We start from the raw sequence: 19,106 nt of genomic DNA on the forward strand, positions 1-19,106 counted from the left end.
CTTTCAAGAATGAGTCTAGTCAATGGCAGACTCTGAATTACAGGTTAGTTTGATTTAGCTAATTTATGATTACGATTTAGATTGTATTATTTAATTTTTTTGTTACCATAGGCAGTATCAAGCCAAAGTGCATCACATTGCTAAGGCTTTCATCAAGTTGGGTTTGCAGCCCCGCAACACTGTTGCTGTGATATCCTTCAATTGCCCGGAATGGTTTTACTCTGAACTAGCGGCTATTCACGCAGGAGGAATTATTACTGGGATTTATACTACCAATTCGCCTGAAGCAATTTTCCATATATTAAACACCTCGCAATCCAGAATTCTGGTTGTGGATGACTCTAAACAAATGCAGAAAATCCGACAAATTTGGTCCAGATTACCAAATTTGAAAACTGTTGTTCAGATAAATGGGCCCTTCGAAACCGATATTGGGATTGAAGATGGATACTACAAAGTGAGCTTTTCATGTGAAATTTGCCAAGATAAAATAACATTTTTTTTTCAGTGGTCCGATTTGGACGAAGTGGATACCAATGATTTAAATGAAGAACTTATGCTGAGGATCAACAATATTGCCGTAAATGAGTGCTGCAGTCTCATATATACCGTAAGAAATAGTATTTCCTAAACATTGATTACATATTCTTTCATTTGGCAATAATGGGATTTCTGGAAAATATGTTTTCTCAGCAGAAAAATAACTTGATCCATTTCTTGGATAAATTAAACATTTCCAAATGTTTTTCAATGGGTTCTTATGAAAGTACGGGGTTGTGACAAGAGGAAGGAAGAAGTCCCAAGGACGAACCAAGACTTAACGTCCCAATAGTGTCAAAGCCCACCCAAGGGACACCTAACCGTAGTGTCATCGACTTGCTACCAAACAATAAATTGCGGGAGGCAGATGGTGATCCTCTCGGGGATCTACAGGCGCCTAAGACGAAAAAAGCACACTAGCGGTTCCGAAGAATGAAACTTAAAGTACAGAAGGGGGAGCGAACTGCTGCTCAAATTACTGGCACTCGGCAACCTAAGGGGAACGAAAATGGTGGATGGACCAAGATGGTTAACAAAAAAAGAACAAGAAGAGAATAAAGGTGCGAATTCTCCCAGAACTCCAGAAAGAGCAATCTGCATTAAATGGTAGCGATCTCGTGAGAAGAAAGAAGAAATGATCTCACTTACGCGATTACCAATCATCATGAATGTGGAAGAATTGTATAACCAAATTAAAGATACGATCCACAAAGCGGTCTCTACAATCCTCAGTGTCACCAAGGTTGGTTTGGCTTTGAAATGATGATGTTGAAATGAGGGTCTTGGAAAGATGCGCCTCCACCACAAGTTTCTCGACGATAAAACGCTCGCCGATTGGCAAATTTATAAAAACCAACCGGAATGGCGAAAGTGAGCTGTATCGACTTGCCAGAGCCGAAATGAACGCACACAGGATATCAAACACTTCTGTCACGTTAATGACAAGAACGGTACTTTGCTTACCAATCGTCGAGCCGTGACAGGTAGATGTCGAGAATATTTTGAGCAAATCTCAACTGAAGAATTTGCTCATCTTCCACTTCCGCAATCATTGCCGACATTTGGACCAGTTCCACCTGTCAGCGCAGTCATCGAGGAAGCAATAAAAGGAATGAGATCAGGGAAAGCAAAATGACCTGACGACATCGCATCTGAGCTCTGCAAGGGGAAGAGTTGGGACCCAACACTGTCGCTCAATGAATTCTTTAATCGGGTTGTTCAGAAAAGTTGTCCGTCATATGACTGGCAAGAAAGTACCACATTTCCAATATGGAAAACGAAAGGTAGTCCAGCAGAATGTTCTAATTATAGTCCGATCCGGTTACTTTCCCATACCATGAAAATTTTTGAACACAACCGTATTTGCGAAATCGTTGAAATAACCGTGAATCAAGCCTGATTTGCTAAAAACTGCGAAACTACTGACGCAATACACGCTGCGCGGTTACTAAAGAGAAGTACCCTGAGAAGTATCGCTCTCTTTACATTGCATTTCTGGATCTAGAGAAAGCGTTTAACCGTGTGCCACACAAATTCATCTGGTATGCTCTACGACAACACTTAGTGTCAGAGGAACTCGTGCGTTGGATTCAATTGCTCTACCACGATTCGAAAAAATAAAGTTCGAAGGTGTTGGGTGTATCAGAACCGATTCGTGTCTCTGTTGATGTTCATCAAGGAAGCGTCGTCTTCTCAACCCACCGTTGTTTCGGCCGACGGAAATGTTAGCAAAATTCAAAGAGCATTGAAAAGCGATCTTGTGTTTGAGTTGAAAAATGCAGCTTCGGCGAAACTGCAGGCCCAAAAACATGTGATCTATATATAAGGCAAAGATCTCGACAAACTGACATCTAGAGGAGAAATTTGCACTGGATGTAAAAAGTTGGGGAGAGGGTTTGAGCCTATTGCTTTGCAAGTACTAGTGAGATCAGCGAAAAAAATATTCTCGGCCGGAAAAATCCTAGTTTGTTGTCTACCGTCTTACGAGGGAAGGCGGAAGCGGTTTCATCGCCCAGAGCCCTAAGAGATTGGCATTAGGATTGGGAGTCATATCATTTCTGTCGAATACTAGGAAGTGATGATAGATGCAAAGCTCAATTTTTAAGCAGCACATAAAGTATACTTACAATAATCATCTACCGCGAGAATGGTTTTAGCAAAAAGAGAGCACTGCATGCTTTACATTAGGCACATAAACTGAGTACGGTTCGCAAAATAACAGCCCTAAGGGTATGTTCTGCCTCCAGGACCGGCTCAAATGATGCAGCGTTCGTCATCTCAGGAACGTTATCAACTGACATCATCAAGTCCATCTCTCCTTTATCGCAGCCGAAAGGGAGAAATCTATAAAAAGGCAGCAGGAATCATTCAAAAAAGGGCACATAGGTTCATGCTTACCACCGGGGAGTGGCTGGAATCAAAGCATGGGAAAATCAATTATAATCTAACCGAGTTTCTCACATATACCGTCAGCACCTCTATAGGTTTAAATTGATCACTGCATTTGATTTCCAAACTGCAATGGAGTCCCGGAAGACCCAGCGCAAGTATTCTCCCAATGCTTGAGATTCGTGGAAGGAGCACAGAGGAAACTGAAATACTATCACCGGAAAATTTTGAGAGGAGAATGCTATTATTATTATTCTGTCGAGGGAAAGTCGCACCGCGTCCTTGAAGAACTACTGTGCCCTGAAGCACCTTCAGGGATTCCATTGGGCATGTCCTCATTGCCCCACTGATACACACGCAAGCCAGCCTTTGGAGCTTATGTAATTCCCTGGAGAATGCTAACTCCATAATCGAAACGATGAAGTTATAAATGCCGCAAATATAAGAAAGCAGACTTAGTTAACCTGAGGTATAATCGCCCATTGATATAATATCTAGTGGTGGTTCCACGAGGCAAGACGGAAGTCGGTGGTGGTTTTAGGTGATAAAATTCCCACACACTGTGTCGAGGCCAGTCTTCTGAAGATTTCCGTCTGCTTACAGAATTAAAGATCGACGGGCCGACAGACATTAAACCTATTATAGTAAGGTTTTGTTTTATACGATACCTTAACAAGTCGGGAAACCGAAAGCTTGAGGTATAAAAGGTTTTGTGTTTCCCTATGTGAGGAGAATAACGCAGTTCTCGGTTGGCTGATAGCATTGACTCAAGATATTTAAATCGCTCAGTTCTGGGCAGGTTACTGACATTGCCAGAACTGAGCGATTTAAATACTGCCATTGCCAGAACTGGTTCTGTGGAAGGTGGGATGGGGTTCGTCAGTAGCTCCATTTAAACACAGGGGATCTCTTCCCAGACAACATTGTCGAAGAGATGCTGAGGACTGCTGGTAGGTGGAATCGTGTTGCCCATTACGTTCGGGTTCTTCTCGTTGCTAAGAAGATAGAACTCGACCGGTAGAGGAGCCGGATGGCAGGGGGTTCCTTGAACTGACAGTTCCCTTCCTCCTCTCCCCTCCCGTTGGAGTTGAAAGTAATTCCCAGATTTGAAGGCTCCCCAAGGCGGGTGAGTTCGGGGACTAGCCCGAAGTAATGTAACAAACGGTTCCAGGCTAGCTCTCTGATGATGGAGAGGTGTTTAGTTGGTAGTCCGACGACGTACCGAACACTGTGTGCGTAAATGCATTCACCTACCCTACCACAAAAAAAAAATGCCAGAACTGAGCGATTTAAATATCTCGAGTCAATGCTATCAGCCAATGGCGAACTGCGTAATGAAATTGCTTCACGCATTAACGCAACCTGGTTGAAGTCGTATTCCACAACTGGTGTTCTTTGTGATCGACGTATCAACGCACATCTCAAATCTAAAATTTACTGCAATGTCGTCCGTCTGCCGCTCTCTATAGTTCAGAGCCGACTATAAAAGACAATACACGGCGTCTTGCGGTAATGGAGACGAAGATGTCGCATTACACTGATGGCGTGACACGTTTTGATCACTTTCGAAATGAGAATATCCGCGATCGATTTGGGGGAAAACTGCGAGGGAGGCCTTTTCAATGGTATGGTCATGTAATTCACGCTAACGAGAATTCAGTTCAACGGGGGCTTGATACGCTAGATGAGGATTTAAAGGCCTCGCGATTACATCGTGATCAGGCATTTGATAAATAAAATGCGAAACTGATCACGATGAGCCGATCCCCGATTGTGAACGGGATAAAGGCGAAGAAAAAGAAGAAGATGTAAGGAGCGATGAGTGCATGACAGTTCCGTGTTACATATTTTTTAGAGAGCGATCTAAATAAATCATTTGATGGAAAGCTCTGTATTGATAATAGTCAACCTCATACGCTTCACACTCTGAGTTAATATTCTTAACAAATGCCAAGGATTTAACCTACATCAAATATAAAAATGGCTTGGGACAATTAGATTCTTCTTGAATGGAATTTTAATATTTCACTCAAATGTCCATTATTCTTGTAATTATGACGTCAGCATCTTATTTGTAAGGCTTAGGATGCTGTTAATTCGCACGAACTTTGACACTAATAGTTGGGTTTTCATAGAACTTGCATGTGTATGCACGAGGCTGTCATTTAGTACACCTAGGATGAACTTCCCCTTAAGTTTTTCATTCAATTTCTAAAAGTTGGTAATATACTATTTATTTGAGCAGATATCGGAATGGGACATATTTCGAGGCCTAGATTTCATCTAAGCGCGCCACCCTGGTTTTTTCTCGGATTTTAGGTTGGGTAGTTTCCGAAAATGAGTCCTGTCTCACTTTAAGTGCGTACTTTTGGCTCCTCACTCGCGCACTTTTCAATTCACGACTAAACTAATATCAGTTTCGGAAAGTGCTAATCGGGACCTTTCATTTAATATCGACTATATTGGGTGAACATTTTTTTTAATCCCTCCTTTGCATGTATGGGGAGCCCCCCTTTGAACTGGTGCGTGGGATTTCATAGTTCCCATCTGTCCACCACAAACACAAACCTTCTTAAAATCGGTTTACTGTCTGTCTGTCCGTCTGCCTGTCTGTCCGTCGCACGCATTTTTCTCGGAGACGGTTGTAGCGATTGGCACCAAATTTGGTAGAAAGGTGGGAACTGTGAACGCTCACGCATATAGTGAGTTACATCCTTTCACGTTGAATCTAAAGGGGGTCCTCATACATGCAAAAGGGGGATGTACATTTTTTTTCATTAAATATAGTCATGTGGAGTATCAAATTAAAGGTCTCGGTTAGTAAAAATCAAACTAGGTAGCTTTCTCCTACTACAATATATTTGCATAGTTGGTAAATACGTATATCGAGAGCTACATACTCTCTTCCTCAGTATTTAAGCTACTTAAGCTTGACTACTGAGGAAGAAGGGAGTAAGAGAGCTCCCGAAATACGTATTTACTAACTATTCAAATATATTGTAGTAGGAGAAAGCTACCTAGTTTTATTTTACAAGCATCGGAACGGTAACGGTAAGTACTTTTCGAAGCCGATCTCAGTTTTGACATTTTTTGAAAAGGTGGGGAGTGCGGTGGGATGAAAGAGCTAATTTTTTAACGAACCATTCTCAGAAACTACTCAACCGACAAATCTGAAGAAAAATCAAGGGGCTTGCCACTATATGGTACTCCGAAATACCCTCCACACCAATACCTGTTCAAATAAAGTTAATAATAGTACATTACTATAATTGTTAGTAATTGACAGGAAAACCCCCTTGGAGCAATGTAGGCTACAGCATAGAGTATGATCCTGCCAAATTTGGTGAAAATCGAACTATTACTAACAAAGTTATACTGGGTCAAAACTGTCACTCCTCTGCAAATTCAAGACTATGAATGTCAATATCACTTGAAAGTGGATATTTTCACATAATATATGCATATTTTACGTGCAACATGCTAATGGGACAAATGTACACTCAAATCTCTTTATAAAGGGAAATATACAAAAACCTTTCATACCTGAAGCGCTTCCGGTTTTCCGGCTTGTTAATTTTGAAAAGCAGTGCTCTTAGTCCGCTGCTGGGTTCAACGATCGGTTTGTGCGATGTAATAAAAAGGAAAAGACGACACGCATTTGATATGTTCGCCTTTCTCAGGCTTGAAATTAAAATATGAGCGATACTTTTCAATCAGGAATTACACGCTTTCAATGTTTAGGATGCAGATACACAAATACCTGCAGAAGCAAATAACTGTTTGAACAGTACTACAGCCCGTAGTTGCTTCTGTGCTTCCAGATTGGTTCATTCATTAACCGTATTTGCCTACCTACCTTACTTGCTCATTTAGATCGGAATAATCGACAATGCCATATTTTTGAGAAAGTCATTGTCATATTCCAATAGTAATCCCATGGCCTTATCGCAGAGCGAAAATGTCATCTCCTGCTGATTTGCCTCGAGCAAGGCCTCTGTGATATGGGCCGATGATGCTCTGAGCATATAGGACTATTAGGGCCTAGCAAGATAGTGGAGAATATCCTATTGATGATACTTAGCGATGGCTTCGGCTAATAACCACCTGGTGGTAAGTTCACAGACCTGTTGATTTTCCCTAGCTTTATTTTTTCGTCTGTGAAATTACTTTTCGTTTAACAGATTTTGTCTCTATTTGTGCCTGAATGCTGCATTGCTCGGTATACGGCAATCTTCCTTTCCGTTGTTAATTTACAATCACTTTCAAATCAGTCACTATATTTTTTTTCCAACTGGGCCAAATATATTTATTGCCTTATTCATGATAAAGTCCCTTGAAGGGGTCGTGAATATCATTTATCGATGGCAGGATCGTAGAGAGAATCGCGTTTCGAGAGAAAATTTCGGGCCCTGAGTAAATCCTCTCCTTCGACCCCTCTCTCTTCAGGCCTGGTCGACGGTCCATCACCAAGGCATGTTCCCCCTTATAAGTGTTGTGGTGAACTTTGTTAGGGATGGGGCTTTATTATTCACTCTCATCAGATTGTCAGAGGAAACTCAAATTAGTGTTCTCTCTTATTGAATTCTATACATATGTTTTCTTTTATTTCTCTAATTTCAGTCTGGAACTGTTGGATTTCCGAAAGGCGCGATGCTTTCTCATGACAACATCACCTGGGACCGTCAAAGTTATTGAAGAACGATTCGGTAATATTGTTTCTGGTCAAGAGTCAACGGTATCCTATCTTCCTCTGAGTCACATTGCTGCTCAGATGATGGATATGTTTTTATCAATTTCTTACGGGGGGTGTGTATACTTTGCCGATAGGGATGCCTTGAAAGGATCACTTGTCAAAACTTTGAATAAAGTACACCCAACTCGATTCATAGGTGTACCAAGAGTATATGAGAAATTCTACGAGCGGTTGATAAATGTTGAGTCTCAACTACCAATTGTCAAAAAGGCCTTACTGAATTGGGCCCGAAGTACAGCATTGAGTCATTACATGAACCTAATGGAAGGGTAACGATTACAGCAAATTTTAAAATTCAAAAAGTTCAAAGTGTTTTTACAGGAAACAATCGGATTCGTTACAATATAAAATTGCAAAATTTCTGGTTCTGAACAAAATTAAACACTCGCTTGGATTGGATCAAGCTAAAATCGCTTTGATCGGCGGAGCTTCTGTATCAAATGAGATAAAAAAATTCTTTATGAGCATAGATATACCACTCAGTGAGGTATTCGGTATGTCTGAATCGACCGGGGGACATTGTATGGCAACTCGAGATGATCCTAATGTTCAGACAGTTGGAAAACCCCTCGTGGACATCGCTACAAAAGTGTATAATCCAGATGACAACGGCGTTGGTGAAGTATGAATTTGCCTGGAATGTTTTACATGAAAAAAACCATTATATTCTTTAACCCTTAATTTAGATTTGTTTGAAGTCACGATCAGTCTTCATGGGATATTTAAACGATCCAGATAAGACCAAAGAAACGATTGACGAAGATGGTTGGCTACACACTGGCGACTTAGGAACAATAGACGACAAGGGATATGTCTACATCACAGGTCGTTCAAAGGAACTTATCATTACCGCCGGAGGCGAAAACGTACCACCAGTTCATGTAGAAAATTTGGTTAAAAAGGAACTACCAGTTCTTAGCAACGCCCTGCTTGTAGGGGAGAAAAGAAAATATCTCGTTATACTTCTCACATTCCAGGTATTTTATCGTATTGTTCTTTCAAACCTTTCATATTCAAAGCAAATTCCATTCTAGGTTGAAACTAATCCTGATACGGGCATGCCTAGCGATAAACTGCTGCCAGTAGTACGTGAGTGGTTAGCTGGTTTGAATGTGTCCTACACTACTGTTCAAGAAATCTTAGATGCGGGTCCCTGTCCTATTGTGCTGGAAGCGATTGAAGACGGTATTGCTAGAGCCAACAAAAATGCAATCTCAAACGCCCAAAAGATACAAAAGTTTGCCATTCTTCCTCAAGATTTCTCAGTGCCCACAGGAGAACTTGGACCTACCTTCAAGCTAAAAAGAAGCTTTGTGCTTGGGAAATATAGTCACGTAATTGAACAACTTTATAAATAGATTTTGATGTTCTATCCGTACTTATATATTATATCGTGTTAGTGGAAAAAAATGTATTTTAAGTTTAAATAAAAAAAAAAAAACAATTTGTAAGCAGGAACTTTGTCCAAAGATTGTATTCTACTCCTTGTGAGTTGGCGCCTAAGAACCCTTTTAAAAAATGTGCTGCTTATCATGAAAAGTGATACCTTTCCTCCTGCCGGCATTGTGCTCTTGTAATCTGGAAAGCCAATCAGAAGCAGAAATTAGCGCTCTTGACTATTACAAGCCCCGACGATTTGGGAAGCCGATTTCTGACATGGTCTTGATTGAAAGATGTCGGCCCAGGTTAAGGAGTATAACAACTCAAACAAAAGACATACTGAAATTGGCCTTGAAAGGACCATCATATAATGATTACTTACCTCCGCTTGCGATCGCGACTGCATCTGGTCGCATGGCAGCTAAGCATGGGGCTTCGAGACCAATGCGGGCGTCTGCACAATTCGGCTGACGTCTAGCAGAGGCAGAATTTTCTTACTGTAACAGCGACATAAACTCTAAAAAACCCACGTAAGAATATTGACGAGGACTGGACCACCATCACAAACAAGTGTTCCAAAAAGACATCGAAGGCCAGGCTGACTGTGGAGACATGGAAGCGGATCGATCAATGTAAGAAGCCGAGAGCTCTATTGATGGCTAAAAATAAGGGTGAATGCAAGGCGCTGGAGCCCCATTAGCATGAAAAAGCACAAGAAGTGTATGTATTGTAATGTACCATAATAAAATGAATATCAACATTGAATTGGTCAGTGAAACAGAAGTTTCCGCAAATAGTAACGATATCGCCACCGCATACTGCATTACGAAACAGCTTCACAAGTGGTCCTGTGAGAGAAGTTGACGGTAGGCTTCTCATTCACGATGATGAATAGCTGAAGCGGTGAAAGAAAATTTTGCCTCAAGTGGATTATATGGTAAGCCACTGAATATTCAGATACGAACTGTTCCACTAAACAGAAGTTAAGAGTCATCAACGCACTCAATTTTTCCCTACGCCTTTTGAAGTTTCTTCAGAGTTTCTTCCTTCACTCGTTGCTGCAAATGCTGGTACTCTGAGATTTTCCAATAAGTGCAGTAAAGGGACCATCATTAAGATTCTGAAGTAGGGCACCTGTCCTCAGTGACACCACGCTTCTTGATGTCGTGAAAATGTTAGTTAAAATCATCTTTCAGATCATTGCGGACCTGACCGTCACTAATTTCGAGATTGCATTCCACACTCCAAATAGGTAGGCCTGACAACCCTACACGGAAAACTGATGTCACAAAGCCACAAAATGAGCCTCCGACAGGATGGATTTTACAATGACGAACACGGCAACGAAAATGGAATAACGATTTGCGTATTTCCTCATAGAACGTGCGCTCTCTGTGCAGACCGAATGTTGTTCAGTAGCTAGACGATACCCTGTCCCAATCTAAAGCGTTACAAGAGATGTGCCGGACAGGGACCGGTTTCCTAGAGAAGAGTCACTACACAATAGGTTATAGCGGCCGGAGTAGATTTCTTAGTCAACCAAAAAATGAAACCTGTTGTTATCGGCTTTGAAAATATATGCGAAAGGCCATGCGCTCTGCCTCTGCGAGGCAAATTTAAAAACATAAGCCTCATAAACGTTCACGCCTTCGCAGAGGAAACTGCAGAATCGGAGAAGCATACCTTCTACGAGGCAGTTGAGCGGACCATCGAAGCCTGTCCCAAGTATGATATCAAAATCATACTTGGAAATTTCAACAATCAAGTAGGGATCAAGCCCCTATTCAGAGGATACGTCAATGATAACGGACTACGGATTATTCAGTAGCAATATCGCACGAAATGATTATTAGAAGTACCTGGTTTGCGCAAAAAGCGGTGAACAAACATACGTGGACCTTTCCAGGCGGTACCACTTTCAACCAAATTGACCAAGTTACTGAATGATGAATTTCAAAATATATAAGGGGATCTATCTCACTATCTCGTTAGCATAGTGTTCCGCACTCGAATTACAACACCGCTCTAAAATCTCGTCTGACAATCAGGTGAGAGTGAACACTGAAGCCGTTCACAACACATCCCTTCCATAGTACCTATGAGGGGGGAAAATGGATGCGGCAATATCGCAGCTAACATATGTTCTGGAGATGAAGCATCAAGAAATGATCTTCATAACCACCTGAAGAACGTTATCATTGACACGCCACAAACATACTTGGCCCCAGCCGCAAAAAAAGTCGGAACGGCTGGTTTGACGATGATATAAGCTAGCAATGGAACGGAACGGTTGTGGATAAAATCCAGCTGAATAGGTTACGGTGGGTGGGTCACTTAATCCGTATGGGTAAGGATGATCCAGCCCGGAAAGTCTATAAGGGCAATATCTATGTTAGAAAAAGAAGACGAGGCAGGACCCTGCTGAGATGAAGCGATCGCATAAGTCAGGACGCCAGAGAGCTTTAGGGATATCGAATTGGTGTGACCTCGGCGCAAACCGGGAATGTCTGGATTTCCTTATTAAGGCAGGAATAGACTGGATTACCGGTTGTTGCGCCGTTGATATTGATGGTGATGAGCGGAACGGAAGAATGTTGCATTCTCAAGAAGGCGGTCACGTGCAGAAACTTATCGCGAGTTTCGCGGAGCGGGAAAGCGACTTCAAAGACAAAAAAAGGAAGCCTGGGAGGACTAACAGATCAGTGAACTCGAAACTACAGGGAGCAACCCCACCAGGCGCAGAAGGCAGAAGTTTTACCAACAGGTCAGCAGGATGAAGCCGTATACAGTTATCTAATTTCCGACAGAATGGGTTGGAGCGATGGGTTTAGTATTTTGATGAACAGCTCATCAACCAAAATATTCGCAAGTTGGAGGTCCAACCAACTGAAGATGACGGACAATCCATCAGCTTAAAAACCATAAGTTGCCAGGGGCCGATGGAATGACAGTCTGGGTGCTCCTAAATACCTAGTGCACATAGTCATGGAATTTCTCCGGTAGAAGATATTGTGTTACGATTCGGACGATGGACATAAAATGTAAAGAACAACCTGCGGGGTTCCACAAGGATCAGTCCGCGGTCCTCTCCTGTGTATGATGAAATTTTAAAGTTATAACTGCCCAAAGGAGTGACAATCATTGGCTTCGCAAAAGACATCGGAGTGGCAATTGAAACACAAGATATTGATGAGATCGTAGTATCTACAAAAAGGCAATTTTTGAAATCAGGTCTTGGCTAGAGGAAGCTGGTCTGACACTCGTAGAGCATAAAACCGAAGTAGTTTTGATCACCAAGCGAATCATACAGTCGCATAAAACACTTAAATACCTAGAGGCCACGGTTGACCAAAGACTGAAATTCAAGTCCCATTTCGAAAATTTAGGAACCGAAGCATCCGTGATGGCTACATTGTTGACAAGAATGTTACCAAATATAAGTGGTCCTAGGCAAAGCCGTCAAATCCCTATCTCGAGAGTTGTCATGTCCAACTTGCTTTATGCAGCTCCAGTCTGGGCACCGTCTTTGAAGTTGGAAGCAAATATAAGGGAAATCGAAGCTCCATACCGATTGAACGCATTGCAAACGTCCTGCGCTTATCAGACGAAGAAGCCTGTACGATAGCAGACCCATCATCTCCAATCGACGAGTCCTATACCTATCGTCTGCAATTAGCATGAAGAGGATCTATTTTAGAATGGCAAAAGGATGGGATGATTCATCTAAACCAGTTGACCAGTTCGCAACCAATTCTGCCCCGCGACGTAATACCGAAATGGCAGTCAGTGGGTTAAGCGAAGGAGAAAGTGATTTTAGTGAGTAAAAGTCTCGCATAACGGTATGGCAGGAGCCAGCGGTAGGTTTTCAACTTTCCACCTTCCAACGCATAAAAAAAAGACAGACTCAATGCTAATAAGGTTTTGTTTCACACATAACTAGACGGAAGCTAGACGCTTCAGGTATGAAAGGCTTTGTGTATTTGTTATACAAAAACATTTGGGAGTGCGTTGGTCCCATATTCCGTTGCACCTAGAATATGCATATATTATGTGAGAATATTCACTTTCGGTTGATATTGGCATTTATAGTCTTGAATTTGCAAGGTAATATTAAAGAGTAATTTGACGTATTATAACTTTGTTAGTAATTGTGCGATTTCCACTAAAATCTCCATGCTTCATGTTATAGCCTATGTTACAGCAAAACTTCGTGACACTAGGATGAAAAAAGGGGGTTTCGCAGCCATTAAGTGCAGATTATAGTAGTATACTCTTATTAACTTTATTTGAAAGGATATCGTTACGGAAAATATTTCGGAGCTAGGTACCTATAGTGGCAGCCTCTTGATTTTCTACGATTTTTTCCGTCGAGTATTTCTGTGAATGGATCCGAATGATGAATGATCAATTTCGACCCCCCGAACTTCCCCCCTTTCTAACAATTTGCTTCGCAAAGTGCCAATCGAGACCTTTCATTTGATACCCCACATGGCTATATTAAGTGAAAAAAAATTTGCACATCCCATTTGCGAGTATGGGAACCCCCGCGTTCACAGTTCCCACCTTTTCACCAAGTTTGGTGTCAATTGCCATAATTGTCTCCAAAAAAATTGCGTGTGACGGCCAGACAGACAGAGAGATAGGAAAAAACACACAAAACTCTAAAAACGCCTCCGCCGTTGATTTGCCATTTTTAAATTTGTATTCTTAAAGCACAGCTCACATATTAATTGAATTACTAAAATTCCTCTAATAAGCATTTCACATGTCGAAAAAAGAACTGTAACTGTATGTAGCCCCTTAAGTAAGCATCATCAAGAATTATGTGGAATGATATAATATCATAAGATAGCGAACAAAAATTTAATGATATTTTGCAACGTAGTCACCGAACCAATTTCCTCAACAGACCGAGCATTATCCAAGATAATGTACAGAAGGTCCTTGTTATCTTTCATTCTAGGAAGTCAACGGTAATATTGTGGGTGTTTAGCTTAGGCTCCAAATTGCAGAGATATTCCTTAAAAAGGCAATAGCAAAGATCCGGTTCTTTTCACAAAATCAACCCCAGTAAGAAAATTTACTGTCTGCTCCACTTATCGAAATTTTTAGACGTTCTTAAATATTATTTATTACACATATCCTTTAGATACTTACGTGTACAGTTTTAAGCTGAGGAGTGAAGAATGCGTCTCTCGTGTGCAAACAAATCTAAATTAAGTAAAATGTTTACACAATCATCCGAGTAAATTTGATAAGATGAAAGATACATAGTACAAGGAAAGAGTTGGTGATATCTTTTTCATTTGGCACATAACAATGTAGATGATTTTTGATTGTCGACTTGAAGAATTCCGTGCTATCATCTGCAGATCAGACACTGATAAAAGTGGAACTTTCAGTAATTTTGAGGTGAATTGTGCAGCTTTGTCAAAATAAAGAGTTCTTATAAAAGTAAAATTATAATTTGGAAGAAATCTCCATTGAAATGTGAGTACAGTCTGCAATCTGTATTTGTAATTATGAAATCGAAATTTACATAAATCATAAATATTACTTATTTAAACTAATAATAATATTTGAGGTGAATTGTGAAAGTTTGTCAATATATAGTGTTCTCATAAAAATAAAATTTCGATAAAAATCGAGCCGCCTCGATAGAAATTCAGTTCAAGAGGTTTCTTCGCGTTATCTCGTATGACATCTATACGACGAGCTTTTTTAATGTGGTCTTATTCAAATGGTTCCAAATAGTTTTTTATGTAATATTTACCTCCTGAGTAACCGAAACAACTTACATGACAATCGGATTCGACAATTTCCATACTTTCAAATATTCCCCCTCTGACAGTCAGGTGAGAGTGAATACTAAAGCCATCCACAACACAGCCCTCCGCAACACCTATAAGAAATGGATGCCGCAATAACTGCAGTCAACAGAGCTCCTGGCGATGAAGCATAAACAAATGACCTTCGCAATCACCTGAAGAACGTTATCATGGACACGGCCACAAACATACTTGGCCCCAGTGGCAAGTAAACTCAGAATGGCTGGTTCGACGATGAATCTAAGCTAGCAATGGAACGGAAGAATGCCGCATACCGAGTCATGTTGCGCGCAGAGACCTACCAAGAACCCGGTCGAACGAAGAAGTGACTTTGCAGATGGAAAAAGGAAGCTTGGGAGAACCAACAAGTCTGTGAATTAGAAAAGTACAGGGAGCAACCGCACCAGGTGCACAAGTTTTAACAACAAGTCAGCAGGATGAAGCCTTATACACCTCCAAGAGGGAAATCTAATTTCCGGCAGAATGGGCATATTGGAGCGATGGTTTGAGTATTTTGATGAACTGCTCAACAACCAAAATATCGGCAAGTTGGAAGTACCGCTAGATGAAGAAGACGGACAAATGCTGCCACCACCAAGCATAGTAGAAACAGTCCGTGCAATCCACCGGCTTAAAAATCATAAGTCACCAGGAGCCGATGGAACTACAGCGAAATTGGTTAAATATCATCAACTGATGCTCAAGGTGTGGGACAGCGAATCAATGCCTGACGACTGGCAACGAGGCAATATCTTTCTCATATATAAAAAGGGGGTATATCATACAGGTATCACGTTGCTGAGGATCATATATAAAATATTCTCCGCTATCTTGCTAGGCCGGATAGCCCTATATGCCCAGAACATCATTGGCCCATACCAAAGACGCTTCACTTCAGGCAAATCAGCAAAAGATCAGATTTTCTCTGTTCAGCAAGCAATAGAAAAACTGTTAGAATATGGCCATCACTTGCACCATCTTTTCATCGACTTTAAAGCCGACTATGACAATATAGCCAGAAATATTCGTTTTAGAAATGATGGGGTCCTTAGTCCGCATCAACTTAATGCAGGACCGGACCAAATGGGAAGCAACCTACTCCCTCTTTCCTGGTCCACGGACCCCTCGTTTAGGGCTTGCACCCAAACTTCTCAAAAAACTGAAGCGATGGCGGCTTTACGGTTTCTTACCAGGGCAGAGGCAAATCGTCAGACGCTGCCTCACCTCTGCCCTGGGAGCAGCGTGACCGTAGCGCCAAGCTCTGGTCAATAAGGCGAATTTGCGCTCAATATAATTCGTAATCATGTCGTGTTCTACGAATTATAAAAAGGAGCATTCAACATCTGCGAGCCGCTACGGTCACGCTGCTCCCAGGGCAGAGGTGAGGCAGCGTCTGACGATTTGCCTCAGCCCTAGTAAGAAACCGTAAAGCCGCCATCGCTTCAACATAGCCAGAGTCAAACTGTACACGGTCGTGAGAGAATTCGGTATCCCAACGAAATTGATAAGATTGACTAGGTTGACCCTGACCAATGTACGAGGTCAGATAAAAGCAACCGGATCACTCTCGAGACCATTCAATATCAACAACGGTCTTCGGCGGGGGGATGCCCTATCATGCGTCCTGTTTAACCTGGCCCTGGAAAAAGTGATTCGCCATGCCGATGTAAATGTAAGCCACCATCGTCTTCAAGTCCACCCAGCTACTGCCCTACGCGGACGAGATTGACATCATGGGAAGAAGAACCCGAGATGTACAGTTTACCTTCATCCAGATTGAGCAGGCGCCATGAGATCTCGGGCTGCACATTAAGACGAAGTACATGGTTGCAACGTCAGTCCCAAAAACCAAACAACGAACAACATCGAATTGCCCTGGCCAAATGAAAACAATAAAGATCCTATCTAAAATCGAAAATCAGAACTGATAACAGCTATGACGATGAAATCTGCGCATGGTTGTTGGCTCCAAAACAGAGCCTATTTCAGCTTACAACAAGTCGGGAAACCGGAAGCTGGACGCTTCAGGTACGAAAGGTTTTGTGTATTTCTTAGCACGTAGCACGTAATATATCCATATATTATGTGAGAGTATCCACTTTCGGGTGATATTGACATTCATAGTCTTCAATTTTCAAAGAAGCAACAAATTTGAGGTATTATAACTTTGTTAGTAATAGTGCAATTTCCACCAAACTTGGTAAGATGATGCTCTATATTATAGCCTATATCACTGCAAAATTTCATGGTACTAGGATGAACTTAAGGGGGGTTTCTAATCAATTACAAAAAATTGTAGTAATATACTATTATTAACTTTATTTGAACAGATATCGGCATGGAAGGTATTTCGGAGCCCAGGCACCATATAGTGGCATCCTCCTGATTTTTTTCAGATTTTTCGGTTTGGTAGTTTCTGAGAATGGCCCCCTTAAAGAAGTGATCACTTTCAACCCCCCGCGCTCCCCACCCTTCCAACGAATGTCAAAATTAAGATCGGCTTTGAGAAGTACTAATCGAGACCTTTAATTTGATACCCCACATAACTATATTTGATGAAAAAAAATTTTACACCCCTCTTTTGCATGTATAGGGACCCCCCCTTAAATTCGACGTAAAAGGGTGTAATTCACTGTATGCGTGAGCGTTCACAGTTCCCACCTTTCTATCAAATTTGGTGTGAATCGCTATAACCGTCTCCGAGAAAAATGCGTGTGACGGACAGACAGACGGACAGACAGACAGACTGTAAACCGATTTTAATAAGGTTTTGTGTTTATGTATATGATACATAACCGGATCACCGACAGAATCAAGAATTAGACCATTCCTGTCAAGATACACGGACGCTTCGGGAGGAATGAAGCCTGTCGTGAAACTTTTCTCAAAATACCCATCATTTTGGTAGAACGGCTGCGAAACCCAAGGGTTCTCACCATGCGAAGCAGGTCGCACTATATGATTCCGAATCAATCTGACGATAACTGTGTCGATTCTTGGCACAGCAGCAGCTGCATACATCACTTCATTAGTTACATAGTGCTGACGAAGCAATCCTATTAAGCCCCGTGCAAGCACGCAGACATTTCCTTTCAAAGATCCTTATTTTCTCCATTTGGCTAGCACTCAAATTAAACCAGATAGCACACCCGTAGGTGAGCACCGGTCTAACCAAAGTAAGATAGCAAATAATCTTAACCTTCCGGCTAAGATGTGGAGCATAAAAGAGTCTTCGAAGAGACATGAATGCCCTGCGGTCGCTTTCTAGCGCGACTTTAACGTGCTCGTTAAATGGGAGACGGTCGTCAAGACGCACACCCAGGTATCTTACGCACTTCTTAAGAGGAATGCGCTCAGAGCTATCCTCGTTCGCGACAATGTGGAAATCTCTCCAATTCCTTTTCAAGTTCTTGCTGACATACGCCAAGGAATTTCGAAACAGAATCGTTTCATACTTTTGCGCATTGATTTTCATCCGCCAACTGTTCGTGAAGAACTTAATATCATTGAACATCTTCTGAAGTTCAACTTTCACTTCGGTTACCTTCTTATGTGCCGTGTAAGCTATCAGATCGTCAGCAAAGGCAACCAAGGACCTTTTAGGATATTTATTAAACTCGAAAGAGTTGAGTAATTCGCCGGCAAATACTGCGAAAAGTTTAGGCGCAGTCACTGTCCTTTACTTTAATCCATTCAGAACATGAAATTCTCTACTAGTAGTGAGATTCCGTGCGTAATGACAAAACTGGTGGTTGGGCTGAGGGCGAATTGGAGTAAAAAAAAAATAAAGTTCACCAGGTTGGACCTAAGTGCCTTGATCGCTGCTTGGCTATCGGTGAGAATAGCTATGTTATGCCCCCTGTGGTTCCTTTGCAGATTAAAGGAGGCACATTTGTCTATGGCATATATTTCCGCCTGGAATATGCTAATGTACCTGCCCATTGGCTCAAAGTACATTTTCCTTGAACCAATGACACCGGCACCCGCTCCCTCTACTGTGAGGGATCCGTCAGTGTACTAAGTAATCAGTAGCTGCTTTAAGCCATATGTCGCAGCAACGCGCTCCCAGTTTGCCTTGTTACCCCAACGTGTTTCAAATTTCTTATTGAAGTAAAACCTCGTTGTCACGCTATCCCTTGGTCTTATTACTTCGGAATACCGCCTAGAAAGAATATCAATCTTCATTCGACTTAGGCAGCTCTCCGCCTCACTGATAC

The 19,106-nt window shown here is 41.7% G+C and overlaps 2 protein-coding genes across 2 annotated transcripts in view; both read left to right on the forward strand.

The window, feature by feature from the left end:
- The first annotated feature begins 315 nt into the window (after positions 1 to 315).
- On the forward strand, positions 316 to 9,136 carry LOC119651533 (very long-chain-fatty-acid--CoA ligase bubblegum-like). The gene is made up of 6 exons (XM_038055165.1): positions 316 to 457; positions 509 to 610; positions 7,549 to 7,950; positions 8,003 to 8,303; positions 8,368 to 8,658; positions 8,716 to 9,136. Exons 2-6 carry the CDS (start codon positions 585 to 587, stop codon positions 9,037 to 9,039), a joined length of 1,344 nt encoding a protein of 447 aa, XP_037911093.1. The 5' UTR covers positions 316 to 457; positions 509 to 584; the 3' UTR covers positions 9,040 to 9,136.
- A 5,396-nt stretch (positions 9,137 to 14,532) lies between these two features.
- Positions 14,533 to 19,106, forward strand: part of LOC119651052 (inositol-trisphosphate 3-kinase homolog) — a 104,892-nt gene continuing 100,318 nt past the window's right edge. The window contains exon 1 of the mRNA XM_038054381.1: positions 14,533 to 14,551. The gene's annotated coding sequence lies outside the window, so the exon portion shown is untranslated. The remainder of the gene's footprint in view (positions 14,552 to 19,106) is intronic.

The sequence above is a fragment of the Hermetia illucens genome, chromosome 3 (assembly GCF_905115235.1).
Source record: "Hermetia illucens chromosome 3, iHerIll2.2.curated.20191125, whole genome shotgun sequence".
In the NCBI taxonomy this organism is placed as follows: Eukaryota; Metazoa; Arthropoda; class Insecta; order Diptera; family Stratiomyidae; genus Hermetia; species Hermetia illucens.